At 45.2% G+C, this 20,258-nt stretch overlaps 3 protein-coding genes across 4 annotated transcripts in view; 2 read left to right on the top strand and 1 right to left on the bottom strand.

Annotated features, from left to right (window-relative positions):
* The window catches only part of BPGM (bisphosphoglycerate mutase), a 37,028-nt gene extending 35,852 nt beyond the window's left edge, over positions 1 to 1,176 (bottom strand). The window contains exon 1 of the mRNA XM_027660693.1: positions 999 to 1,176. The gene's annotated coding sequence lies outside the window, so the exon portion shown is untranslated. The remainder of the gene's footprint in view (positions 1 to 998) is intronic.
* Positions 1,177 to 1,708: 532 nt separating this feature from the next.
* On the top strand, positions 1,709 to 8,161 carry LOC113955328 (aldose reductase-like). Its single transcript, XM_027660667.1, has 10 exons — positions 1,709 to 1,798; positions 1,891 to 2,058; positions 2,781 to 2,897; positions 4,119 to 4,187; positions 4,428 to 4,550; positions 5,031 to 5,131; positions 5,318 to 5,399; positions 5,889 to 5,972; positions 6,732 to 6,814; positions 7,531 to 8,161. Exons 1-10 carry the CDS (start codon positions 1,736 to 1,738, stop codon positions 7,571 to 7,573), a joined length of 933 nt encoding a protein of 310 aa, XP_027516468.1. The 5' UTR covers positions 1,709 to 1,735; the 3' UTR covers positions 7,574 to 8,161.
* Positions 8,162 to 10,924: 2,763 nt separating this feature from the next.
* LOC113955306 (aldose reductase-like) lies at positions 10,925 to 19,873 on the top strand. Of its 2 annotated transcripts, XM_027660635.1 has the most exons (10): positions 10,925 to 11,578; positions 13,322 to 13,489; positions 14,102 to 14,218; positions 15,451 to 15,528; positions 16,091 to 16,213; positions 17,354 to 17,460; positions 17,540 to 17,621; positions 18,097 to 18,180; positions 19,285 to 19,367; positions 19,659 to 19,873. In XM_027660635.1, exons 1-10 carry the CDS (start codon positions 11,477 to 11,479, stop codon positions 19,699 to 19,701), a joined length of 987 nt encoding a protein of 328 aa, XP_027516436.1. In that variant the 5' UTR covers positions 10,925 to 11,476; the 3' UTR covers positions 19,702 to 19,873. The 2 variants fall into 2 exon arrangements, with proteins under 2 accessions (XP_027516436.1, XP_027516446.1); XM_027660645.1 differs by lacking the exons at positions 10,925 to 11,578; positions 13,322 to 13,489; positions 14,102 to 14,218 and adding an exon at positions 14,604 to 14,714 and having other exon boundaries at positions 19,659 to 19,872.
* Positions 19,874 to 20,258: the final 385 nt, after the last annotated feature.

The raw sequence follows: 20,258 nt of genomic DNA, 5'->3' as shown, positions 1-20,258 counted from the left end.
ATCCTCTCTTAAATGAGCAAGGCATCTCTCGGGATGTGTCTTGGGAAAACCAAGCACCAACCTTCAAAGGAGAACATGAGCTCACAGAAGCAGCAGCATCAGAAATCTCAGAAGAAAGTGAAAGGAAGGACAAATTGCACTTTTCAGCCCTGCTCTCCACCAAATCTCTCTCTGTCATCACACACTCTACCCAGCTCCTTGCCACAGGAATGCAAGGCTTTTGAACCTGTCTCCAGAAAGATGCACTCAGAAGAATTAGAACAAACACTCCAGGGTTTCTGCTCTCCCTCAGAGGAGATCCCATCCCGCTGGCCAAGCAACTGAGTGGACTCAGGGCAGATCTACGGAGAAGGAATCCCAAATAAGGATGAAAGATAAGCCCAAATTGTATAACTTTTACGTGATTAAACTGAAATACCACATCCTGCTGAGGAAGTTGATAGCCCTGACAGAAAACCAGAGGAAGATTAAAGAGAAAAACTAATTATCTTGTCTGTCTCGAGTTAAATGAAGCAAAAAGACCTGGGGCACCAACTGTGGGAGAGGCACTCAGAGAAAAGTGCACCACTGCACATACTTCAAATTTATGATTGTACATGAATCAGTTCTCCAAGTACAAGCAAATAGCAAAGGCTTCCAAGCAGCCCTGACACACCATTATGGAGCACTTGAAGGATACTGCTAATAAATATTTTTTTTTTCATTGCACTGTGAGCACCTCACTAAAACAGGGTATTTTGCCTCTCCACAATTTCAAGGTCAATTTCTAATGTGAAATTGAAGTTCACTTACCATTTATTTCTACATTTGTATATTTTATTCTGAGATATCGTTTGCACCACCCTAAAGACACAGGCGCAATGTGATCCTTGTGACGCTTGCTGAAAACTCACTGCTCTTCTGCAGCTTTGAAAAGGTACTAAAAAATACCTTCCCCCAACATTTAAAATGAAGTGAATTGTACTACTATTGCCTAAATTACTCACAAACTCACTTACCACAAACTGAAATTGTACTTGTCCCATCTGGAGAGGGAAACAGGGTGCTCCCCGCTCTCACAAGCCACTCTGAGGTATCTCTAGCCATCTCCTCTCATTAGCACGCAGCATGGCAGGTTCTTGGCGCCAGCCCAGGCCACCAGTGCCGCCCTGCTCCAGGGCTCAGCCCTTCCCCGGCCCGTGGCTCAGCCCCAGCCACGCACCCGGCAGCGAGGGAGGAGCTCCGTGAGCGGGGAGTGTGGGACTTCTGTATCACGTCCTACCCCAGGCCTCCTGCTTATTGACACATTTTGGGACACCCCTGGGCTGTACCGATGACAAAGCGCGGGCCAAAGCGTCCTTGAACCACCTCTCTCTCAGAAACCCAAGGGGAGAACTGCCACAGGGTGTCGCAACGCCCCGGCACACCAGCCACGAGCGAGACACGCGCGGACAACCTGCGGCGCAGGGACAGGGCGCTGCAGGAGCTGATCCCTGCACAAACACCAGCCGGATCGAGACCTGCCCTCAGCCCTTATCTTTGATAAGGAATTTCACCCTTTTCCAGCAGGAAAAGCCGCAGCCCCCCCGGGCACCTCCGCGGGAGAAACGCCCACCTCACTATCCCACCATGGCCGCCGGACGGATCCCATTGGCTGCAGGCCCCGCTGCTGATTGGGCGGAGCTGCCAGCGGGGCGGGGCTGGAGCGCTGATTGGCTGCCAGGGAGCGGGGGGGCGGAGCGCTGCCGGCCCGGCCATGGCGGCGTACGCGCGGCTCGGGGCTGCCAAGGTGCCGCTGCTGGGGCTCGGCACATGGAAGGTAACAGCGGGCACTGCCACTTCGGCAGCTACCGAGGGACAAAGTACGTGAAAATCCCAAACTGAGACATGTCCTACCCTTTTTCCCGTCAGTCCCCCCCAGGTAAGGTGGAAGCCGCGGTGATGGCTGCCATCGATGCCGGGTATCGCCACTTTGACTGCGCCTACGTCTACCAGAATGAGAAGGAAGTTGGGCGTGGGATCCACCAGAAGATCAAGGAAGGTGTTGTGAAACGAGAGGACCTCTTCATCGTCAGTAAGGTATGGATCAGATGGTCATGGGTTATGGACAAACTGGCTTTACCTGTGATATTTTTACAGTAGGAACCTAAAGTAGTTTAATGCTGTAGCACTGGAGAAGCTCATAATGTAAACGACATTATTCCTCATACTACTATCTTGTTCGACTTCATGACCACAGTGATAGAGTTTGATCCTTTTCTGTCCACTGACAGTAATTGTTAATGTTGTAGCCATTGGATAGGAAGAGTGAGTCCCTTAAGAAGAATCACTCTTACCCTAACTGGTGGCAGCTGTCTTCCCCCACTTTCTTTCAATAACACTGAAGGGAGGCAAGAGTCTAATTTCCCCCCCCCCAGAATATACAGCAACTTTGAGCACCACAGACCTGTTGTGTTCTGGCACCCTGCTGAGAAGACAGAGTGCTGGGGGATGGATAAGGAGAGGCCAGCTGCAGACCAACCTGCAGGAAAAGGCAGAGTGGGCAGCACAAATTATATCTGAACTAACGGAACCAGAGGACTTTGTTATGATCCTGCTCAAACACTGTGCTGCCACTGCACACACTGCCTTCAGTGTCACGAGCCAGTCCCATCCCAGAGCACGCTGCGGCTGAAGAGCACTACGATGGCCTCATTCCATATTGCCTTCCAAAGAACATGGAACATTTCTGTGCTGTTCAGGAGAGCACCTGAGAGGTTTAACCCAGGAGGTCACAGCGTGCCTTGTTTTTTTGTCTCTAGCTGTGGTGCACGTTTCATGAGAAGCCTCTGGTGAAGGGAGCCTGCCAGAAGACTCTTGCTGACCTGAAACTGGATTACCTGGATCTCTACCTCATCCACTGGCCTTTTGGGTTCAAGGTACAGTAGCAGCAATACCCATAGCTTTGTTTCTTGTGACTCTGCCTTTACAGCCTAACAATTGCTGTGACTGAGAAGGACAAGGATGTGTCTGTCATCTGTGTCAGCACTGCTCTGGTGCTCAGCTTTACTCTGGCCATGTGAGTCACGCTCTTGGTCTCTGCCCCTGAAACTGCTGTTTCCATACCCTTTCATCCTGGGAATGATGGTCTTAAAACCAGGGGCAGATCTCCCAGCTGCAAGCATAAGACAGGCTGCTTTCCCTTTCTCTTGCAAATCAAGTGTACGTTCATGCCAGATTTGCCCTTGTAGGAAGGAGGGCTGCACTTTGCTGCCTGTCTGAAATTTTCCTCTGTATGATACCGAATCAGAGAACAAAAAGTAATACTTCTGGTTTCAATTTCTCTCTTTAATCACCAAGTCCTTAATGTGGTACAGATTGAGCTCTCTTTGCTTGTTCCACTGAGACAGGAATTTAAACTGTGAAACTTCAGTGGGAGAAGTTAGGCCCCCAAGATGAGTGAAGGAGTTGATGTCTGTTTGAATATTTCTAGTTTTAGCCTTTCTGTCCTGCCTTTCTGTCTCTGTTCTACCTGTTGCCTTTGAGATGCTCATCTTTTTTTCATGCTCTAATTTAGCTTTATATTAACAAAGCCATGAAAATGAAGCTGTCTCATGGTCACAGCAACAAACAGCTGCTAAACACAGTTCAGTCTTGGTGTCTTTTCATAGCTTGTACACAAAGGCTCCTCTGATTTTCCTAGTGTTGGCAACTTTACACTGAGCTTTGTCGTGGAAGAACTGTCTTTTCAGCAAATCTGGCATTGTGTAGACCAAACTCTTCCCAGTACCCAATTATGTCCCTTGATGCCCCTCTGGAAAAAGAACAAAACGGTTCTTTCTAAGTGGGAACTAAAGAACAATACCTGAAGTTAACATGTGTGAGACTGAAGTCTATAGTTCTGAGTGGGTTTTTTCCTTTGTAGGTGTTTGGGTGAACCCTGACTTCCAGGAGTCCAGCAGAAAACCCTGTCCTTATGGGAATGGTCTCTAGCAAAAATGCCACAAATTCCTTCCACTTCTCAGGAAGGAATGACTGAATGTAGACAAGAATTAGTGCTCTTGTCTGCACTAGAAGTTTAAACTGTTTTGGTTGTGAATTCTCATGGTATTAAGTGAACTTCTTGACAGATTTTCAAGCATTTTCTTTGTCACTGACAGGTAGAAGAGGGGCTGTTTCCCACAGGCATGGCTATCCCCAGCAACACTGATATTCTACAGACATGGGAGGTAAGTTCATCCGAGTGGAAAAGTCGCATCATCTGTCCTCAGCAGTGGTGTTGGCTTCAGCACTTGCAGAAGGGCTCGTGCACGTATGTGGAATTAGCTAGAAAGAATTCACAAAAATACATGGGCAGCTTTTAAAACTCTGCTTCCCATGAAGAGAAACAAGAGAAAAAAACGTCAGGAAGAATGTACTCAGGTCATGTCTTGTACACTGCATGCTGACTTGGCTCCACTTTATGTCAGGCCATGGAAGAGCTGGTGGATGCTGGTCTGGTAAAAGCCATTGGAATATCCAACTTTAACCGTGAGCAGACTGAAAGAATCTTGAACAAACCAGGACTGAAGTACAAGCCTGCAAATAACCAGGTAAGCTGCAAAGTGACTGCAGGTGAATAGTTTTCAGGGACTGTAAAGATCTAATTACAGTCGAATGAGGAGATGGAAAAATGAAAAGAAAGTAGACACAGCATGTACTTTAAATCCCACTCTGTGGGTATTTCTTGGCACACACAGAACTTAAACTTTGTCTCACCTTGCTGAACCACTTTTTACAAATTCCAAATTATTTTCCTAGGAAGCATTCTCTCTGGAGGGATGAAGAATCCAGATACAAGCTATCATTCTGACTATAATCATTGACTTTTATAAAGCCTCTCAGAATAAAATCCAAAAAGCACATAAGTACTCAATGTAAAAGTTGGTGCTCTACAGAATTACAGACTTGTATTGTCACACAGGGTAGGATGAAGGCAGCCTGTAATTAGGAAATTAGGATTTAGAAAAACCTCTGGAGTGTGGAAAAACTACAGTAGTTCCACAACTCTGTCTCTGCTTCTGTGTTGGCAGATTGAGTGTCATCCATACCTTTCCCAGGAGAAGCTGATCAACTATTGCCAGTCCAAAGGGATCACTGTGACAGCATACTGTCCCCTTGGCCGTCCTGATGGGTAATTTCCAACTGGGTTAGCATGATTTAAGTCTGAAACATTCAGACTAGTTGAGTAATGGTGCAAGTGTGTATATATATATATATGTATATGTTTTGTTTTGTTTTTTAATTGATGAGGCTAGATAGAATCTTTCTAGAGTGATTCTTTGTTGTTTCTTCCCTTCCGCCCACCCTCCTTGTCTAGTTCTAAGCCAGAGGCACCTTCCCTTCTGGATGATCCCAAGATCAAAGAAATTGCAGCCAAGCACAACAAAACCCCAGCACAGGTGAGTGCCACACAGTGGGTACTCATTCCTGTAACACAGCCATTTAGGAAACTATGTCTGAAGAGAGGGAACAGCCTCTAACAGTGTTGCCTGTGAACTGTGGTGCTGTTTGGTGGCGTTAACAAGCCATGCAGATTGTCCACTCTGTGGCCTACAATATATGCTACTATTGCCTATTTGACCCTCAGACAGGAAAAGATTCTTGACCCATCTTCAGATGTCACTTTCCCCTCTCAAGTCTTCTTGCACAGAATGAAAGCATTGCATAGACTGCTAAAAGCCTGGCTGGGAAGAAAAGGAGTTGTTCCAAAACTGGATGGGAAAGGAGGCCTTCCATGTGAGGCTCCACCGCTTCCCTTTTTGCTCTCCAGGCTATGGTTTGAAATGCAGCTCTGCCAAAGTGCACAGAGCTTAGAGAAAACAGCTGTTGGAACAGGCTCTGCTTCCTCCAGAGCAGGAACCATCCTCTTTCTGATTCTGTTCTTGCAGGTTCTCCTTCGCTTCCAGATCCAGAGAAATGTGATTGTGATTCCCAAGTCTGTCACACCACAGCGCATTGTGGAGAACTTCCAGGTGAGGGATTAGGAGTGAGCTGGGTGCTGCCCTTCAGGGACAGCACAGCTTCTCCCTGTAGAGCAAACAGAGATCCTTTCTCATCCTTGCCATGTCCTGCTTGGGCAGCAGGACTGGGCTCACCCTTTCTGTCTGGAAATCAGGGCTACATTGAAAACTAAACTGAGGAAAAGACAGAGCTCTTAGAAACACTATGCTGATAACATTATCTGTTACTTTACATGGTGTCTTCTGTTCTGTGGACTTGTGGGTGACACAGTGGGCAGGCTTGTAGCCTCAATCTAGTAACATTCCTCAAAATATAGAGTAAGCAACACATTAAGGGAAGAGTCAAACCACATAGCTCCTCTGACTGTTACGTAAGGGCGTTTTTTTCTGATATTGGACATCAGGATTTCAGATGTAACATAGCTGGATTTATTGAATATGGAAGTGTTGTAGCTGTTTCTTTGGTATAGGACAGAAAGATGCACCTTTCACAAATGGAGGATGGAGGCATTCTGCAACACTTAAGTGCTCACCAAGCACCCTGGAATAGCTGGCACATGTGACTGCAACCGTCAGTCTTTTTTGTTTGGTTCTTCCCTCTGCCAGTAGAATATCGAATATCCAAAGATACTTCTTTTCCTTTCCCTGTTTCATGAAGCCATCACCTGTAACCAGCACTCTTTCTGATATGAACTTGTTTTTTGATCTTGTGAATCTTGCTTCTGATTTGATTTGTTTAAAGAGGTGGTTTCTAGCTGTTTCTCTTTTTAGGTGTTTGACTTCGAATTGACTAAAGAGGAGATGGCAACCCTGCTCAGCTTAAACAGAAACTGGAGGATCTGTGAAATGATCACGTAAGTGGCCATTTGTCTCCTTCAAACTCTTGCATTTTCGATGATCTTCATTTTGATCTCATAGGAACCGGTGTAGCTGTTTAAATTGGGTATATTTTGAAATATGAAATCATTTGGGGGATGAAGAGTCTGTTATTTAACATCTTAGCAGAGTTATATTTTTTTACTTTATTGACTAAAGGATAAGTCACGCTGTGTATTCACTGTAAATCTGTTCTCCAGGAAACTCTGTGTGCCAGGAATTCCAGAATGAGGGTTCTCGTTGATAACTTTGGCTGTGTCCATATGGGATAAATGAACATTAGGCAGTTTTAAACTTAAGATAATTTTTTCTGTGAGGTATTGTAAACTGATGTCAGCTCTTACATAGGTGGTTGGGGGAGGGAATGGTCATCCATTGTGCAGTACAAAGCACAACTGCTTGCAGATATGCACCTTGGAAGCCAAGAGCAAGACAAGAATTGTTGGCTGGAAGGCCGCAGAAAGTGCTGTTTTCTGTGTAGGCAGTGTGAATTTTAACTTTTTATCTAGAAAGTAATTTGGTCCCACCACTGCTCAGTGCCTAAATAATAGAAAAAGATGAACTTGTTGGTCCTGTATGCTTCTTCTACACTAATAAGTCTCTTAAATTCATTCTGCTGCTACTCAATTCAGAGCCTCCCTTGAAGGTTTTATATTTCAGCCTTAAGTAATCCTTCCTCTTTGATTTCCTCCAGGTGCAAAAATCTCAAGGAGTACCCTTTCAATGCAGAATACTGAAGGTGGTTTTATCCTGCCCTCCTGGAGGCTTCTGGAGTGTAATGAGCTTCTACCATTCTCTGAAGTTGCCCACTAGCTGCACACTGTCTCTCTCCTGTGAGCAAAGGCACAGCATATGTATTCAGTGACTTTGGGTTTTTCTTCTTTGGTGGAACAAAATAGTAAAACTGTTCTGAAGAACAAAATATGGGCTACAATAATTCTCTGCTCATTAGGTGAGTGTCTCTGCATGGCTGACATAGTAAAGCAGAAAAGAGAATAACCTAGCAACTGATTTTGTCTTCTGTCTTGCATCAACACCGCTTAAGGCTGCAGGGTTAAAGATATGTGAACACAGAAGAAAGATCCATCCTGAAAGAATGAACTACATAATCACTGCCTGAAGATAAAAGACAACAATTAATTTTACTTCTAGAGCACAGTTCAAAGCTTTCTGTGAAAGAAGAATAAATGGGAGAAGTCCAGACCTACAGATGCATACCAACTCATACTGGGCTTTCATTCAGTTGTAATTTTTTACAGGCTGAAACGGGACAGAGATTAGTGTTCAATTTCATTCTTAACCAAAATAAAAATGTTTAGATTACTGCTGGTTTGGAAGTTCTACTCTAATGTGAAAATTAACAAACGAAGCAACTTGCATTAACAATGTCATTGGAAATAATTACAGAATCAACTATGTTGCAAAAGACCTCTGAGATCATTGTGTCCAACCTTCGACCCAACACCACCTTGTCTACTAGACCATGGCACTAAGTGCCACATCCAGTCTCTGAATCCTCCAAGGATGGTAACTCTACCACCTCCCTGGGCAGCCCATTTCAATGTTTGATCACTCTCTCTGTAAAGAACTTCTTCCTAATGTCTAACCTAAACCTCCCCTGGCACAGCTTAAGACCATGCCCTCTTGTCTTATTGATAGCTGCCTGGGAGAGGAGACTGACCCCCACCTGGCTACAACCTCCTGTCAGGGAGTTGTAGAGAGTCATAAGATCTCCCCTGAGCCTCCTTTCTCCAGGCTGAACAACCCCAGCTCCCTCAGTCTCTCATCACAGGACTTGTGCTCCAGACCCTTCACCAGCTTCATTGCCCTTTGGACATGCTCCAGCACCTCAATATCTTTCTTCAATTGATGAGCCCAGAATTGGACACAGCACTCAAGGTGCAGCCTAACCAGGGCCAAGTACAGGGGCAGAATCACTTCCCTGGTCCTGCTGGCCACGCTATTCCTGACACAGGCCAGGATGCCATTGACCTTCTTGGCCACCTGGGCACACTGCTGGCTCATGTTCAGCTTCCTGTCAATCAGAACCCCCAGGTCCCTTTCTGCCTGGCTGCTCTCCAGGCAGTCTGGAGACACTTGGCCTTGTTGAACCCCATACCATTGGATTCAGCCCCATCTATCCAGCCTGTCCAGGTCTCTGCAGAGCCCTCCTGCTTTCTAGCAGATTGCCACTCCCCCCCAACTTGGTGTCATCTGCAAATTTGCTTATGGTGGATTCAATCCCCTCATCCAGATCATCAGTCAAGATGTTAAACAGGACTGGGCCCAACACTGATCCCTGGGGGACACCACTAGTGACCAGCCACCAACTGGATGCAGCCCCATTCACTACCACTCTGTGGACCCAGCCATCAGCCAGTTCTTAACCCAGCAATAATCTCTATTCAATTTTAAATGATGTCACAAGAGCATGAAGATCTTGTCCTGATCAAAAGTTGAATAACTTGGTATAATAAGCTGTGATTGACAGAGCAGTGCTGACAAGAACAGCTGAGTATGACAATTTACTTACAAACAAGCCTTAGTGGACTGTGGATCAACAAGTAATAGGAGACCAACACCTGAAACTGCTGGAAAACTGTACAGTGGTATCACTGTGGACTGATTTGGTTGGTATCCTGTGCTGATACCTGGCTATTAAAACCCAGAGTAACAGAGACTGGGGAGAGAGGGGAGACAGTGCTTAGCAGGTGCCAGATGTTGCATAAAAGCAGGGGGCGCATGGTGGAACCAGAATGTGACAGTGGAGTAAGTGTTACCTTCTCTCCACAGGCTATTCTGTGCTGACTGACTGGCACAGTAACTGGGACAGGTCTCTGTTAACTGTAACTGTGTGAATGAATAAAGCTTTCCTCTGACAAAGCCTATCCCTTCGGTGGAAGATGCAGGTGAGCCTTGCTGGCGAGTGCTAGGATAGCTAGGAAGTGTTTTGATGGCACAGCATTTCAGGTTGTCATCCACTGACAAACGTGATACTTCTTTCCCAAAGGCCCTGCCATCATCTGACAACCCCAGACACACCTTCAGGATAGAGAAACAACTGACAGATCCTGTGTCTTGGCGTGATCTGGGCAAAGACTCACACCAACAGGCACAAACAACAAAGCAAAATGCAAACCTTCTGCCCAAAATCCTCTCTTAAAAGACAGAGACATCTCTCATTCAAGAAACCATTGGGGAAAATTAAGCACCACCTTCACAGGCTGCAGCAGAAGCAACACAAAAATCTGATAGATTTTTGTGGTTCCTACACTGAGACCTTTTACATCTGTAGTCAAAGCAGAACACCACTAGCTTGAGCATCCAGGAAATAGGAGAGCAGAGCAATCTGGTACTTCATCTGCCCTGAAAAACCAAATCACAGGCATGACTCAACGTTTTATTTTGAAAAAAAGAATTGTGAAGTGCTTTTTCCATAAACCTTGCTAGTCCTCAGCAAAATTATGTTTTAAAATAGGGTACCTTCTGTGAAGGGCAACAATGTTTGTCAGGACAAATCTCCACATGACTTCTACTAATAATTAAGGTCAAGACAGAGGTCAGGCATGGAAAACTGATCTCTGAGCCCAGCTAACACCACTAAGTCCACCTCCCCAACAGTATGCACTCTGTGCAGCTGCTCTGCCCCTCTGATAACCTTAGTTCCAGTCCTTTGCCCACCATCATCAATGCTTACCAGGAATGCTCACCAGACACAATGCCATGACTGGCACAGAGAACTTCCCTACAGCTCTGTGGATGGACAGTGTCCACTTTTCTGAACTGTGGGAGGGACATTAGGAAGGAAAAAAGGAAGTGTGAAACCCCCTAGACTGGGATGGCAGCAGGCCTCCCATGCAAACAGCTTTCTTTTAATACTGTCATCAGCACTCCTAGTATCACAATCTTTCCATTGACCTCTGAACCAAACCTCATGAGTCTGAGCATGCTCAGAGCAAATTTACAGAGAAGGAATCCAGAAAGAAAAAAAAAAAAGGCAAACACTGCATTATATAACTATTTTGTGATGTAACTGAAACATCACATCCTGCTGAGGACAGCTGATGCTGCTGACAAAAAAACCAGTACAAAGCTACAAAGAGCTGGACATCTGCTGTGGGAAAGGCACACAGAGAAAAATGCACCATTATAGTCCAAACAACGCTTGCACCTGAATAAATTCGCCAAGCAGGAGCAATCAGCAAAGTTTCTTAGGTGGCCCTAACATAACATCTTTTCTTCAAAAAACATAGCAAGAAACCTCTCCCAGCACTAAAAATAACATTATTCTCCAAATTTCACTGCTTTCTAATTTACACCTACAGAGCAGCTCACTTTTCCTCTCCTGTTACCACAAACATCATCCCACCTTCTGAGGGGCACTGAGGGCTGAAAGCTCCAGATTCACACAGACACCACGGGAGCTCTGCAAGAGCCTGGACCACCATCGCTGCCGCGGGGACACGCTGATCCAGCCGATGGGCTCAGAGCCCTTCCTTGTCCCGAGGCTCACAACCCACATCCGCGGAGAGAGCAGCTCCGAGGACTCGGGGAGATGCGGCACTGACCCGCCCCAGCTCGGTGGCTGTCCCGTGTGGGCAGGTCCCGGGACGGGGCGGGCACGGCACGGCCGTCATTAAATGCTGCTCGACGGAGCAGCATTCCCGGCTGGAGCTATGGCGACCTGCGTGCAGCTCAACACCGGGGCCAAGATGCCCCTCATGGGGCTGGGCACATGGAAGGTAAGGGGGATGTCGGTGGTGCCCCCGGTCGCGCCGCGGTCCCTTGCTCTCAGCGGGGCTGGGTCTGCGCCCGGTGCGATCTCCTCCGGAGCGCTCTGAACTGGGGATGAAGCGGGGGCACCACGGCTCAGTTCGGCTCGGTGACCCGTCCCCACCGACAGCCCGGGCCGGAGCGCAGCGCTGTCGGTGCCCTCAGCATCCCGCCCGGGATACCGCCAAGGATGCCCTCTGGCTCCAGTCGTCCCTGCAGGCGGAGCCCCACGCTGCTTTTGAAGCTGTTTTGCCTAGCGTGCCCTCTGTCCTTGCCGTTCCCCTCCTGCCATGGGAGAGAGTTGACTCTTGGGTCTTCCCAGCCCAGGAGAGTCGGCTCCCTCCCTCCCTCACGCACCCGGCAACCCCCTCCCCAGGGATGCGCGGATCCCATCTTCTCCCGTCCCGGCCAGGCTCCCGCGGCCCCTCTCCCTGCCGCTCCCCAGCCCTTCCCGCAGCCAAGGCTTCCGTGCCGATGCAGTGGGGCACTCGGATTGTCTGCTGCTTCAGTGCTGAGTAACTTTAATCCTGGGCGAGGTCACTGGGAATCATCTGTTAGTAAGATATGGCTTTAGAAGACCATTCATGCGTTTCAAGCAAGTTCTGACAAAGCAGTTTGCACTGCTGTTACAATGACTACAAAATCAGTGAACCATAAAATGACTGAAAACAAACGTTGCTAAATCTGTATGAAGAAGATATGCCAACATTTCTTTGTGCACAGCTCTTACCCCCGTCAGGATATAGAAACACACAGAAATGCACATCTCTTCTGTCTCTGAAAGAAGCAGCTTCAAATTACAGGTGGGATGTGCCCCAGCAGGAGCTGGGCTAGAGAATGGTACAATACTTAACGGTGATGTGGATGACTAAGGTGTAGACAACAGGTTAGCAAAGGCATATAGTGCCTTCAGAAAGCTTCATAAAAGAGTTTGGCGAAATCAACACTTGAAGAAAAGTACAAAGATCAGTTTTTACAAAGCCATAGTGCTGTCTACTCTCTTATATGGTTCCGAATCATGAGTCATCTACCCATGGGACATCTACCACCACCACCTGTGACTCCTAGAACGCTTCCATCAACGCTGCCTCCGTTCAATCCTAAATATCCACTGGTCAGATTATGTGACCAATACATCTGTTCTAGAACAAGCAGTAGTCACAAGTATTGAGGCCATGTTACTGAGAACTCAGCTGCGCTGGGCAGGGCACGTCTCCAGGATGAAGGACCACCGCCTCCCTAAGATCTTGCTTTATGGTGAACTTGCCACCGGCTGCCACAAGAGAGGAGCCCCGAAGAGAAGATACAAGGACTCCCTGAAACAACATCTCAGCCTTGGCCATATTGATCAACATAACCGGTCTACTCTGGCCTCCAATCGGGAGGTCTGGAGACACACCATCTATAATGCTGCTGATGCTTTTCAGAAAGCACACGGGATCACTCTGGAGGAGAAAAAGCAACACAGAAAGAATCGTGCCTTGCAGAATATACCACCTAAGGAGTCTTTCTGCTGTGCCTTTTGCAACCAGACTTGTCTATCTCGTATTGGCCTTTTTAGCCACCAACGCGCTTGTAACAAACATGGGTAGAGCCCTCCCCAAATCTTCATTTGCGAAGCCCAGCCATGATGATGATGATGATAATGATGATGAAATAACTAGGAAATAGCCTGTATGCTTTGATTTGGGATCTTAACCTTCTGTTTTCAGTCTGCAGCTGGGCAAGTCAAAGCTGCAGTGATGGCTGCCATCGATGCCGGGTACCGCCACTTTGACTGTGCCTATGTGTACCAAAATGAGAGTGAAATTGGGGAAGGGATCCAGCAGAAAATCAAGGAAGGTGTTGTGAAACGAGAACACCTCTTCGTCGTCAGTAAGGTAAGGATATAGTGACCTAGGATCTAGGGGAAGGTCTGCTTTGTTTAGAGGGAAATTCAGAGCAGGGGGAAAGGTTGTGTGCTATAGCGTGGAGTAATTCAGAACATAGTTCAGACCAATACTGATGAAAGGTGCTTTTTGTCACTGTTTTTTGTATAGAGTTATCTAAGATATGCTTCACATTCTCCATTTTCATGGGATTGTTCAAAGTATGTGTTAAGCTTAAATGGTCCCAGAAAGTGTCCTGGTTTTTCCTTGCTTCTGCTGGAAATTCTGTATTTGGCTCACCACTGAAACTATTAATTTAAAAAGAGCTCTTTAACCCATATCTGCCTGTAATAAGTGGCTTTTGCATATCTTGACTAATGGAACAGGGTCAGTTTTTAGTTTACAACCCTTTTTGATCACATATGCCACCACAGCACATACTGCCCTTGGTATCAGAGGCCATTGCCCAGTCCTGCTTAGAGAGCAAGCCCCATCTGAAAAGAAATAGGGTGGCCTAATTCCACATCACCTTCCAAAGGAAACAGGTTCTTGCTGGAACAGTACAGAAGGGTTCCAAGATATCTAACCCAGGAGGTCACAGTGTGCCTTGTTTTTTACCCCTAGCTGTGGTGCACGTTTCACGAGAAGCCTCTGGTGAAGGGAGCCTGCCAGAAGACTCTTGCTGACCTGAAACTGGATTATCTGGATCTCTACCTCATCCACTGGCCTACTGGGTTGAAGGTACAGTAACAGCAATGCCCTTGGCTTTTCCTCCTGGGAGAGCTCCTCAAAACTGCCAGGAGCACTTGCAGCTCCAGAAAGAGCATGTGTCTGGTGTGTACCAGCACTGTGACAGTGCTGCCCATTCAGCTTTACTCTGGCCATGTCAGCCACGCTCCTGGTCTCTGCCCCCGAGAGTGAGGCTTGCACAGCGTCCTCTGCCCTTTTGATAATGGAGAGGCAGACCCAGCACTAAGATCAGGCCTCCCAGCTGCAAGCTTGAGTTGTGCTGCTTTACTTTTGGCTAAATCATCCTTCTCTGCTTTGTGGGAAGGAAGGCTGTACTTTGCTACCTGACAGAAATTCTTTCCTCTGCATGTTACAGAATCACAGAACAAGAGACTCTTTCTGTCTTCCATTTCCTTCTTTAATTACTGAGTCCTTAATATAGCACAGATTGAGCTGACCTTTGCTGTAGGAGTCTTAAAGTTGTTCCACAGACCTTGAATTTCAAAAGGTGAGATTTTTTTTGACATCTGTGTCAGAATTACATAAAGTACATCTCATACTTCATGTCTCAGTCCATGTCTAGCCTTGGCTTTTCCTTTCTGCTACAAAAAGGTTAAGGCCTCCATCCTGTCTGTTGCTTTTGACCGTGTCAACTGTTTGTCATACTTTCTAAGCTGTCATGGTAGGTTTTATTTGAACAAAGACCTTGTGTAAAAGTGTCATGGCATAATACTCTGACATTTGCACAACACTAGATGTGGAGCAATATGGAGATACGGGAATTTATTTGTGAGTTTGTACACCTGGGATTTTCTGATTTTCCGAGTGCCACAAATTTAAACTGAGGGTCCCCTCACAAGAGACCTGTGTGTTTGCATAATACATTTTTCAGGAGATGTGGCTCACCTTAAACCTGACTTAAATGTTTCTAGGACCTTAACAGGCCCTTCAGAAAAAACAGTTCTCTCTTAAAGGCATGATAGAGGAGTACGAGAAGCTTCTTTCTTCCACTTTGTTCCACAAGTGGTATGATTTGTTTATCTGTGTGTGTTTTAGTGAGTCACGACTTTACTTCATCCTGTCCCTCCTACTAGGAATGGTTGCTGGCAAAAGACCATAAACCTGCATGAACTATGTAGACAAATATTAGTATTTTCTCTACTAGTAGTTAATGTTGTCTTCAGTTGTCTTGCTATTAACTTCCCAATAATGAGTGTTTCAAGCATTTTCTCTCTCATTGACAGGCAGGAGAGGAGCTGTACCCCAAAGATGACAAAGGCATGTCTATACCCAGCAACACAGATTTTCTAGATACATGGGAGGTAAGTTCAGTCACAGTGGGAGAAGCATGTTTGCTGTCACTGGCAGTCTTTTCCATGCTTTCATTACCTTTAGCAGTCACAAAGTTCTTATGCATTTATCAGACTGTATACAGTGTTGTTTTTTAAAACATACATGCTTAGTGAAGCTGATAATCTTCGGCAGAGCTGCAGACCAGATTGCTTGACCATAACAGAAACAGAACTGTCTTTACTACCATTCTTAAACTGCTCAAATACACTTTGCTGAAATAAATTAGTTTGTGATTTTGTCCATAGCTGCAGTACAGCCCCCTAGTGCTCACTCAACACATTATTGTTTATCATTATTAAGTAACTTATCATTATGTGAATTTCTGCCATCTCAAGAAGGAGCCTTTGGGTTTGGGTGAGATGGAAGACATGGCACAAATACACCAGTGCACGCTTTCCCTCAAGAGACAAACTTTGCAACTCCAAATAGTTGTCTTTCCCTTCCCATGAAGGAAACAAAGACAAACCAGGTATAATGTCTTCAGGCCTTGTCTTGCACACTGGATGTTGACTTTGCTCCTCTTTGTATCAGGCCATGGAAGAGCTGGTGGACTGTGGTCTGGTAAAAGCCGTTGGAGTCTCCAACTTTAACCACGAGCAGATTGAAAGAATCCTGAACAAGCCAGGACTGAAGTACAAGCCTGCAAATGTCCAGGTAAGCTGCAAAGAGACTTCAGGTGACTAGTTTTTTCAGGCATTATAAGGATCTGATTACAGTTGTGTGAGGAGATGCAAGAGGGAGAAGAAAATAGACACAGCACAAGAACACCCTCTGATTACTTCTGGGTATATGTAAAGATGTTGTAGATCTCCTGTGTCCAGATAGGGAATGAAGTTGTGGTACACAAATTACAACAAGAACTTCTTAAAATACAATAATTGTTCTCTTATTAGTGATGGCAGCCATCTCTTATTAATAGCAGATAATTGTTCAAATAACTCACATTTCTTCTCATGCAGGCATGCACAGTTCACTCAGTCACCCAGCTGGAAAAGGGGGGTCAGTTTTAACTGTTGTGCAGAAGCAGTGGCTTCATGATATCTGCCCTGAAGATTTTTTTATTTATATAAAATAAAACACAAAATGTGTACATATACAGATATCAAAAAAAATACCTAGTCTTTGTCTGCACGCAAAGCTACTGCCTTCTTCTGTGCTACAGAACCTGCTGTAGATACTTATCTCTCCCAGGAATATTACACAGACTCAGACACCTCTTGCAGTTCTGAATTCATTAGTTCTTGCAAGTTCACGTAAAGTACTAAATTCACTCAGTCTCCAGAGCCTTTCTCTGCATGTAGTTATAGAAAAAGAGCATGCTAAAAGGGAAAAATGCATTTCTGTCCCAAACTACAGTATCTATGTAACACATTCACACAAACTCACAAGAAAGGGATTTTTATGACTAGAACACATAAGGAATGGTTACAAAGCAGATGCTGCATGTCCTTCTAATCCCACTCCACATTACAGTTGAACATACAAGGTATGAGGGTTCTCAATATTTGCTCAGCTACTGCTTGGAAATCCAAGAAGCATCTCAGAATGTGCCTTCTTGGTGCCAAAAAACTCAGGGATAAGCCTTATGAAATGCTTTTTCTTCTGAGCAATAACCCAGATATACAAGAAATCTCACTGTAAAAATAGGTGCTGTAGAAAACTAAGACTGAATAATACTTTGCAAAGACAAGCACATGAGGACAAATACCAACCTTTAAGTGCATTAGGAGATAATCCCTGGAGTGAGTTACAGCAGTTGTACTGCTATCAATCTCTATACTCTTCTGTTGGTAGATCGAATGCAATCCATACCTTACCCAGGAGAAGCTGGTACACTACTGTCAATCCAAAGGGATTGCTGTGACAGCATACAGTCCCCTTGGCTCTCCTGACAGACCATGGTAAGATTGCTTTGCAAGGGAACTGGTGTGGGTTATGCTTAAAGCACTGAGATACTAAGTACATCTTTCCCCTGTGTAGGGCTAAGCCAGAGGATCCTTCCCTCCTGGATGACCCCAAGATCAAAGACATTGCAGCCAAGCACAAGAAATCCACAGCACAGGTACACAGATTCCAGACAGTGGGTATCCATTCCTGTAACACAGGACAAGGTGGCATTTCCTTCCCTGTCACTTGTGGTGTTAGGTAGCAGTGCAGGTCTGTTTACTGTGTGACCTGCAGTGCAAGTGTCCTCTGACTGTCAACAAGAAACACTTTCTTGACCCATCTTCAGATGCTGTAATGTTTCAGTCTTCATCTCAAGTCCTCTGTTACAGAGAATAAAATCTTGATAGAAGTTTGGGTGGGTAAGAAAAGATTTGTTTGTCCCTAAACTGAATAGGAAAGATGGTCTTCCATGGGGGCCTCCACCACTTCCCCCCTTTGCTCTCCAGGCAGTGCTATCTGGGCTGCAGGGATAGGAATGATTTGAAATGCAGCTCTGCAGAAGAGGGTATATCTTAGGGAATATGACTGTTGGAACAGGCTCTGCTTCCTTCAGAGCAAGAACCATCCTCTTTCTGATTCTGTTCTTGCAGGTTCTCCTTCGCTTCCAGATCCAGAGAAATGTGATTGTGATTCCCAAGTCTGTCACACCACAGCGCATTGTGGAGAACTTCCAGGTGAGGGGTTTGGAGTGAGCTGCACAGTCTCTCCCTGCAGAGCAAACAGAGATCCTTTCTCACTTGTAGGAATATTTGTGCTTTTGGAAGAATTTGTAATGGGAAAGCTAGAAACTCATTTTCGCTTAGGAAGCTTGCAAAGTGCCTTCAAGAGGGTTAGATGTTTTTTTTTCCCCTTCTGCAGCCCAGAGGGGATTGCAAAGAGAGCTATGTTATGTCTCTCTCTTCTATGCCAGAGAGAGATAACCCCAACAGACATGTACAGAGGCCTTGGGAAGGCAGGGGAGAAACAGAGACGATACTAAAGGCCCTGGAGAGGGTGGGAACTTGCCTTTTCCTCCCTAGAGCCCGGTCCTTAAATAGCACTGTCAGGAATTTGTACATTTCTTGTGTTCTGGCCTTCTAAATAAACTTCTGAATTCTTTCCACTGCCCCGGCATTTCTGGGAATACCTGCATATCTTACTTTACATCACCCTTCCCAGCTTCTCCTCGGACAAGAGGACGAGTTTTTGTCTGTCTACCTACACACTCTACTGAGGGCTACATTTAAGGCTACAGTTGAAAAGCAGGAATGAACCAAGTTTGGGTAACAGTATGCTGGTAATTTTAGCAGTCACTTTACATGGTGTCTCCTGTTCTGCAGATGAATTGGCACGTGGTGCTTGATTGGCACTTGAGTGCAGTAGCACACTACAAAAGGCTTCGCATTAAGAAAATAGTCCTGGTGTCCATAAACTGTGTTACTCCTTTGTTAATTGACTGAAACTGGTCATTAGGGTTTCAAAATAGATAGATTGATAGATAGGCTTGTAGATGTTCCTTTGGAATAGAACAGAAAGATGCACAAGTGGCAGATGCAAGTGCTTTCCAAGTGTCCTGCAACAGCTGGCATGTGTAATTGCAACTTTGGATATATTTTTTTTTATTTCCTCTGCTAATACATTCTTACTAATACAGAGAGATGCCTTTTTCTCTTCCATGAAACAGTAATTTCAGCTAACCAGCTCCTCTCCCTTTTAGATTTGTTCTTTAATTCTGTAGATTTTGCTTACAGTCTCTGGTTTGCTCAGAGAAGTGAATTCCAGCTGTTTTCTCTTGTTAGGTGTTTGACTTCAAATTGACTAAAGAGGAGATGGCAACTATTTTCAGCTTTAACAGAAACTGGAGAGTCTATACAATGAGCATGTAAGTGGTAGCATTTAGTATTTGTTTTTTTCCAAGCTTAAATAATGAAAACCATATACACAGAGGTTTTATATTTAAATATTGCCTAGAATGTCAAGACCCTGAATGATGAAGTGATTTGGATGGTCCAAATGTACAAAAACTATACACTGTGCAGGAAAAAAATCTGGGGAAAAAATCATTCTACAGTTACAAAGTTCAGATCCCGCCTTGGTGGCTTCTCTAAGTACTACTAGAGCTTGATATATTGAAAAAAATTACGGCTAAAATGAAGTCTTTTATTCCCTTCAGGGCCAAAACTCACAAGGACTACCCATTCAATGCAGAATACTGAAGATGGTTATATCCTGCCCTCCTTCAGTGCTTGGTTTGATATTCTTCCTATCAGTTTATCTAGCTTTTTTATTGCATCTCTCCTCCTGCAGCAATGAAGTCACAGCATATGTATTTAGTGATTATATTTTGTTTGTTCTCTTTGAAAGAAAGATACAGTAAAATTGTTCAAAAATAATAAAATGTGGGCTGTAATAATTTTCTTTCAAAATGAGGAATTATTAAGGAGAAAACAGGGAGAGACTTTGAACTACACATTTATACTTTATCTTGCTTTATCTGGCTGAGGAGAATAGTCAGCAGTTGAGAGCACTGGAATAAAATCTGAGAAATGTGAACTAAAGATTCACTTCCTCAGGATGAGTGAGATAACCAGAAGTTTTATCACTCCAGAACTAACTGAGAAAAGGGTTTTTACTACCTTAAAATAAAAAGCCATAAGCAGAAAACACACAGGTGCACAGTGGGCAGTATTTTTCCACAGGTTTTTCCTGGATTTTCCCTGGGACGCCACAGCCCCTCAGCACGTTCTCCAGCGGGCACCAGAGGGCAGCCAGC

Source organism: Corapipo altera, unplaced genomic scaffold (assembly GCF_003945725.1).
Source record: "Corapipo altera isolate COAL_440 unplaced genomic scaffold, ASM394572v1 1, whole genome shotgun sequence".
In the NCBI taxonomy this organism is placed as follows: Eukaryota; Metazoa; Chordata; class Aves; order Passeriformes; family Pipridae; genus Corapipo; species Corapipo altera.
This window is presented reverse-complemented; position numbering and strand designations above follow the sequence as displayed.

What these genes read in the sequence shown, in the direction of transcription:
- LOC113955328 (XM_027660667.1), top strand. Translation starts at nt 1,736, where the DNA reads ATGGCGGCGTACGCGCGGCTCGGGGCTGCCAAGGTGCCGCTGCTGGGG. An exon ending in ACAACAAAACCCCAGCACAG is followed by an intron (nt 5,400 to 5,888) that starts GTGAGTGCCACA and finishes CTGTTCTTGCAG; the next exon opens with GTTCTCCTTCGCTTCCAGAT. An exon ending in GCATTGTGGAGAACTTCCAG is followed by an intron (nt 5,973 to 6,731) that starts GTGAGGGATTAG and finishes TTCTCTTTTTAG; the next exon opens with GTGTTTGACTTCGAATTGAC.
- LOC113955306 (XM_027660635.1), top strand. Translation starts at nt 11,477, where the DNA reads ATGCTGCTCGACGGAGCAGCATTCCCGGCTGGAGCTATGGCGACCTGC. An exon ending in GGCTCTCCTGACAGACCATG is followed by an intron (nt 17,461 to 17,539) that starts GTAAGATTGCTT and finishes TCCCCTGTGTAG; the next exon opens with GGCTAAGCCAGAGGATCCTT. An exon ending in AGAGTCTATACAATGAGCAT is followed by an intron (nt 19,368 to 19,658) that starts GTAAGTGGTAGC and finishes TATTCCCTTCAG; the next exon opens with GGCCAAAACTCACAAGGACT.